The 7583-nt window shown below is 33.6% G+C and overlaps 1 protein-coding gene across 1 annotated transcript; it reads right to left on the bottom strand.

Annotated features, from left to right (window-relative positions):
- Nucleotides 1-5165: 5165 nt before the first annotated feature.
- On the bottom strand, nt 5166-6118 carry LOC149545399 (borneol dehydrogenase, mitochondrial-like). The gene is made up of 2 exons (XM_089794002.1): nt 6081-6118; nt 5166-5940 (listed from the first exon to the last, which is right to left on the bottom strand). Exons 1-2 carry the CDS (start codon nt 6116-6118, stop codon nt 5166-5168), a joined length of 813 nt encoding a protein of 270 aa, XP_089650128.1.
- Between the last annotated feature and the right edge of the window lie 1465 nt (nt 6119-7583).

Raw genomic sequence — 7583 nt, 5'->3', positions numbered from 1 at the left:
AATTATGATACCACCATCATCAAATTCCTTAAGATACAAATTTGGATCATGAGGACTATTATGGAAGCCTTGAATTTGAAAATATTCATCAATTTTGGCATACTAATCCCATGGAGCTTCTCTTATACCATATAAAGAATTCCTTAATTCATAAACTAAATGTTCTTTCCTTTGAATTTCAAATCCTCATGGCTAGATCATATAAATCTCTTCATCAATTTGACCATTCAAAAATGCATTCTTAACATCCATTTGGTGTAGAGGCCACTTAAAATGAGTTGCCACTACAAAATTATATTCCTGATAGTACTAATCTTGGCTACTAGGGAAACAAATTCTATGTAATCAATCCCTTTTTTTGTGAATACCCTTTGGCCACTAGTCTTGCCTTATGTTTCTCAATGCTCCCACCTGACTTGAACTTTGTCTTATAAATCCACTTATTGTTAACCACATTCTTACCCTTTGGCAACTCTATCGATTCCCAAGTTATATTTTTTTATCAAGGGATCATACTTATTTTGCATAGCTTGTTTACATTCATGTTTTCCTTTAGCCTCTTCATATGTTTGAGGATCATTAGTCTTCATTATGGTGGTCATTAAAGAATAGTTAATTTGATGAGTCATTTGATAAATATCTTGAATACTCTTGGTCTTTTGATGAGGACTAGATTCTTCAACCATATCAAAAGTTTCCTTGGAAATTTCATTCTTTTCAAAATTATTGAGAGATTCATGATCATCTATGGCCACGTGTGGAATAGGAGAGGATTTTGGGACATCATCAAACTCCTCATTAAACTTGACATCCCTACTTGGGAACACATCTTCCACACTAGGATCATACAACGTATATCCTATCCTTTAGCCATCATACCCCACCAAGATGTACTTGATACTTTTCTTATCAAATTTATTTTCTCTAATTTTATCTAGCTCATGAGAATATGCTTCACATCCTAAGACTCTAAAATACTTAACATTAGGTTTTCTCCCACTCCAAGCTTCTTAAGGAGTAATATTTTGTTAAATGCTTATAGGGGATCTATTCAAAACATGAGATGCGGTATTTATAGCTTCAGCCCATAGAAACAAAGGAAGATTCTTAGATTGTATCATACGACATGCCATTTCTACTAAACCCCTATTCTTCCTTTTAGTGATGAAATTTTTTTGAGGAGTATATCGAATAGTCATCTCTCTTTTGATCCTATGATACTCACAAAATGATTTGAACCTATTGTTTACATATTCTACACCATTTTTCTCTTCTAATTCTCTTGATCTTATTTTTGCTTTCATTTTCGACAAGAGCTTTAAACATTTCAAATATGCTAAACACATTGACTTTTTGCTTCAAGAAATAAATCCAAACTTTTCTTGAAAAAATCATCAATAAATATAAAGAGATACCTGGCTTCTCCCTTTGATGTTGGATGAACATAAGACCACATACATCACTATGGATAAGTTCTAGGCTTTTCTTTACTCTCCATGTAGACCTCTCAAAAGTGTCTCTATGTTGTTTATCAACCATGCATCCTTCACACACACTTGTGTTTAATTTTATTCAAGGTAATCTGTCAACCATATTCATCTTTGAAAGCATAGCCAAACTTTGATAATTTAGATGACCATATCATTGATTCTATAACTCACTTAAGGATGATCTTGTAGCGATATAAACCTTCTTATCAACACTTGCTAAAAAAAATTATATTCTATCATTCTCAACTCCTCTAGCCACCATTTTGTATCCATCATTAATATCCTTGATTAAACATCTATCTGAATAAAACTCCACCTTATAACCATGTTGAGTTATTTGACTCACTGATTGAAGACTTTTGGCCAACCTAGGTACAAAATTTGCATTAGTTATTTCTAAATTTTTACCATCATTACCTTTCATTGCAATTGTACCTATTCCTTCTATGTCATGTGAAATATCATAACCAAGAAATATTTTGGAACCTCTTTTTGCTTCTGAAGAATTAAAGATATTTTTGTTGTGTGTCATACATTGGCTAGCTCCTAAATCAATATACCATGTGTTACTCGAATCACATAAATAGCCAAAGAAGTCATCATTATATGATTATCAACCTCTTCTTGAACATAATTTCATTGCCTTCTTTTATTAAATCTCCTTTTCCATTTCTTAAAACTTTGATCACTTTTATGCCCTTCTTGTCCACACTGTAATATTTCAATGTACTTTCTCCTTTAAGATTATTATTGTAATTTTTCATTTCATTTTGTGGCCTTTGATAATTTTTTCTATTTTGGTTATCTCTTTGTTGAGTCCATTTTCTTTGATTATTTATGTATCAAGATCCCCTTGATTAGTTCTTTGATTTTGATACAGTCTTCCTTGATTGTAATTCTTGTATTTTCGTCTAGCTACAAATGCTTGACTCTTGTTAGACACATTTGTAAAAAGTTTAGGTCTTTCTTCTTCATTTAACAAAGCAGCATATACTTCTTTCAATGTTATCTTCTCAAATTTGTTAGTTAATTCAAAAGTACGAATGCAATTATTATATTCCTCTAGAAGACTTTCAATTAAAAATTCTATGATTTCATCATTTTCATAGTCAACCTTCATCATTGCAAGTTGATTTCTTAAGTTTTTCAATTTAGCAATATGATCATTCATGCTATCTCCTACTATCATTTTCAAATGAGTTAATTGATTCTAATATCCATTGCTTTTAACTTGCTAGTTGTTTCGTACATTTTTTACAAAGTTTCCCATATTTTCTTTATTATTTTTAAACTTTGCACACAAGGTAAACTCTCTTGACTAATTTTCCATAAACATCTGGCATGTGCATTCATGTTCTTTTTTTCCCATTTATCATGTTCACTTTGATCCATAGGCTCTTCTTCTATGACTACTTCCCATAGATCTTTCATTCATAAAATTAACTCCATTTCACATTTCCAATTAGCATAATTTGAGCCATTAAATTTTCACTGGCCACAAGATTAGGCATCTCACTTATAGCCTTAATTAAATTCCAATCAAATACCAACATACATACACAGAATCACATAAGCACCCACAAAGTGCCTTGATGATAGCCTTGTTATGAGCCAAACAAACAACTTAAAAATTCAAGAATTACATTTTTAAAGAAAGTTTCATCAAACTTGTCACCTTCCTGAAAATATCAATTTCCTCTTTTCCTAATCAATTAGACAACCCATTTCACACCAATTTAAACACAAATCATTTCAATATAAATCAATAAGTGCTTTGAAATGAACTTGATCACATGTCCAAACAATCCTTAAGGACACAATATATTTCAAAGAGAGAGACAATTCTCAAAGAGGGCAATCTTTAAATCTCACTTAGCAAGCATATGAACACTCTATTCCTTTAGATTTTGGTCACAAATAAGAAATCTATTTCTTGCACCATTAATATTTCTCACATACTCATCAAATATTTTAAGAAAAACCTTGGTTCATGCAATAATCTCAACACATATCTTTAATTTGGATATCTTTTCTTCAAGACTGTGATCAATCTTCAATCTTCAACAACAATACACAATCAACTACAGCTTGCCAGAGATCCTTCAACAGTTCAACACTCCACACAACAGTTCACACATGAAGAAATATTCACCAAGTTTTTCAGCAATCTCCCTGAACTATTATTCTCACAACAAACTTCAAACTAGCAATCACCACTGCTTTTTCATGCTCTGACACCATGAACACATAACAAAACACAATATATCAATGCAAAGTTGAGCGCTACTAAACAAGACCCAGGCAGTTGTATTTATAACTTAAATGTACAGAAGTCTCTAGAGTGTTGTTTTGTGAATTCTTAATGAGAGTAGTTGGCATTGGCAGCTGGAGGAAGCTATGAATAGAAGCACATGTTTAATGTGGATAGTCTGGAAGTTTCTTGGTCTGTGTCAACCATACAACTACTGTAATTTATTTACTTTGATACTCCTAATTTCCAGTCATACTGATGATGAAGCTTCCCGCCTCTGTTGAGAACTGTTGATGATGCCCTGTTGAGAACTTGAGCAATAGTCTATAAACTGAGTTGAGCGCCATAAATTTGAGAAAGATCAATTTAAATATGAAAAATATTTTAGAAGACAAAATTAATATTTTGTCTTTAAGTACACTCTTTTAAGTACCCTCTTTAATACCGATAATGTGTAATCTGATTTTAAATATTCTAAGATGAATACGAGGAAGATGGTTGTTCGATTCATTTAAAAGTTAGTACTTGAAGGCCGGCGAGCTGACCGACCTGGACAAATTTTTGGAACATCGGCGGTGCCCAAAATGCTGACAGATTTGGAATGTAGTTTTTTTCATTATTTGCTAATTAAGCTTTTAAAAAAATAAAAATTGTCCTTTTCATATTATAAGCTAGGGAGATTGAAAATAGATGTCGCTAACCCGTGTTTATAATGAAAGAGTAAAGGATGGGTTTCACAGTGACTGAGCTACAACGTGAGGTTGACAAATTTTCATGTCGCTGATACTAAACATGTTGCAATATAATATCAGGCATTTCTTTTTCATGAAGATCAAAATCTGTTTCCTTTTATGAATATCAAACTATATTTTCATATACGGAAAACATTGTCATATATCTTTATGATCTTATTTTCTCCTTTACTATGATATTGAAATTTCAATATATAAGAAAATACTATCGTATAAAATCATCTGCTTGACTGAAAAAAAACGTTTTGCTGGACACATGGGAGAATATCGTTTCCTAAGAGAATCCCAAAACAAACCAGATGAAAAAATACGACAACAAGCTGACCTTGTTCAGTATTAAACATTACAAGGAGCCCATGTCGAATCTATATGCTTCATTTATAGGCGAGTGCGTTAAGACCGGCGTGTTAGAGAGCAGAAGACCCAATTCAGTTGACACATTTGGAATCAAAATTTCATATTATTTTCTAGCTAATGACAAAAGTAATCTTATTCTCAATTTTCCTATTATGATCTAAGGAACTTCCAAGACATGATTCTCTTGCCTGTGATTATCATGGTAGAGTTCTTGATGGCAGATACAGAACAACAGTTCTAGGTTTACAATTTCTCTTGTACTAAGTTCCCATCATAAGATGCCAAGCTTAATAAGTGACAAACTTACAATGTTATCTAATACAATCCCCAACTGTTGTCTACAACTGTTATGCCCCCATCCACCACTATATTGTGACCACTCACACATTTGGATTCATCACTGGCCAGAAACAGAGCAGCCACTGCAATATCCTCCGCTTTAAGAATGGCTTCCTTCAAAGGAGTCATTGCCTGAGCTGCAGCCTCTATCTGGGCCCTTGCGCCATGACCCACATAATCCAATACAAGATCCGTCGCAACTGCAGCAGGAGAAACACAATTCACTCGTATACCATTTTTCCCCAGCTCCCCTGCGCCGTTCTTAGTAAGCCCAATAATTGCATGTTTGGAGGCTGTGTAGGCGTAAGGACCAACTGCACCCATTATTCCTGCAATACTAGCCGTTGAAATAATGCTGCCCTTTCTGTTTGGTATCATTACGCGGGCAGCCTGCTTTATGCCGTGCATTACTCCTTTTACATTGATGTTTATCACTCGCTCAAAGTCCTCCATATCATACTCTGTTACGCACCCCTTTTGCCTGTTGACGATCCCTGCGTTGTTGTACATTATGTCGAGTTTTCCGAGCTTTTCCATTGCCAAATCTACGGCAGCGCTCACGTCTTTCTCTTTGGTCACATCACAGTGAATATATGTAACGGAAGTAGAAAGGGATTCAGCGATTTTGTGACCCGCTTCGTCTTTAATGTCTGCAATAATGACTTTGGCTCCATGATTTACAAATAGGCGAACAGCGGCTTCTCCAATACCGCCCGATCCGCCTGTGATTACTGCAACCTTGCCTTGCAGCCTGCATTCAACAAATACATTTTTGTTATAATATACCTTGAAAACAATTAGGTCATGGGTGTAAAATCAGCATATGTGTTGCTTGTGAAGATATCAGATCATTACAAGCATGAGCAATATTCAAACGAAAAGATACAAAACCTTCTGTAGAGAGCAGCTGCAACCTCTACTTTAGACATGGTCTCGAGCTAGAAGATAGTCTGGATTGCTAAGTTTCGAAGAGCCGGCTTTACCTTATAGTGGACATGTAACCTAAGAATTGTGTTTTTGTTCAAGCGTAACAGCATCTAAAATTGTGACGAGCTTATAAGATGCTTCGGGAATAGGTACAAATTAATTAAGGGTTTTACACTTATATTTTGGAGGATAATACCGAGGATCTTGTTCCTATGACCTTTCGTTATTATATATTTGTTTTGGTATTTATGATTCAATTCGGTTTGTTTTGTTTATAGGCTTATACTATTTTTGACACATTTTTTATTAATTAATTAATCACTTCTATTTTATTTATATTAGTATTCATCTTGTTAGATACACTTAACATTGTAAATTGAATATTTTGAATTTAATAATTAAATTTATAAAATTAATTATTAATTTTGAAGTCTTGGAGAACCTATTTGAATGTGAATTTACAGTTGTAGGATAAAAGGTGGCGATTGTTAAGTCAAAGTTAAGGGGAGAAGTGTCACCTTTAAACATCAAAGACTATAGAACAAATTAAGTTTGGAAAAATAAAACAACTTTGATTATTTAACACATTTTGCCTATGAATAAGGTCTTGGTGTGTGATTTTCAATACTTGTATATGATATCCAAGACTGCAAAAGAGGAAAGTGTGAAGATAGTTGGATACCTAAATGGTCTTAGGTTAAATATTCAAGAGGAACTCAATATTGTATGCCCTGACATAGTACACAAGTGTTATTAGTTGGCCTTGAAAGTGGAAGGGACAATAAAAAGATGACTAGAGAAAAGTGGACGAAGAATAGGGAAGAATAATAGATGTAAATTTGGAGGTACATGAAGCCAAAGATAGTTTGGGCATTCTAGCCAAGGTGAGAAGACACAAGACTCTAATTATAGAGGTGATTTTAGAGGAATAAGATCTAATGGTAGAGGTTATTAGTCATGAAATCCAAGGAAGAAAAGAAAAGAAAGGTCTATGATATTGGTCCCAATGAAGTCATAGAGTTGTTGGAGAGGTATGAAGATGCACTTGCTAAGGATGTCTAGGATAATCTTCCCACTGTTAAAGATATTAGCCATCAAATAGATCTAATTCTTTGTCCAGTTTTACGTAAAAATTATGCCTATAAACTCATCCCTCAATAAAATACATTAGTACAAAAGAAAGTGCAAGATCTATTAGATAATGGTCTAGAAAATAGTTGGCCCTTTGTTTAGTACCGATGATTTTGATGCCCAAAAAGGATGAGAAATGGAAATTATGTATTGATTCTAATGCCATCAATAGGATAACCATTATATAAAGGTTTCCTAACCCTAAAATGGAATTTTTTAATGGATGGTTTGGGTGGGGCTACATATTTCTACAAAATATATCTTAAAAGTGGATACCATCATATTAGGATTAGAGAGGGGGATAAGTGGAAAAAATTATTTAAGATAAATGTTGGC

This window comes from Cupressus sempervirens, chromosome 7 (assembly GCF_028749045.1).
Source record: "Cupressus sempervirens isolate cs-2001-9-10 chromosome 7, ASM2874904v1, whole genome shotgun sequence".
Lineage (NCBI taxonomy): Eukaryota > Viridiplantae > Streptophyta > Pinopsida > Cupressales > Cupressaceae > Cupressus > Cupressus sempervirens.
This window is presented reverse-complemented; position numbering and strand designations above follow the sequence as displayed.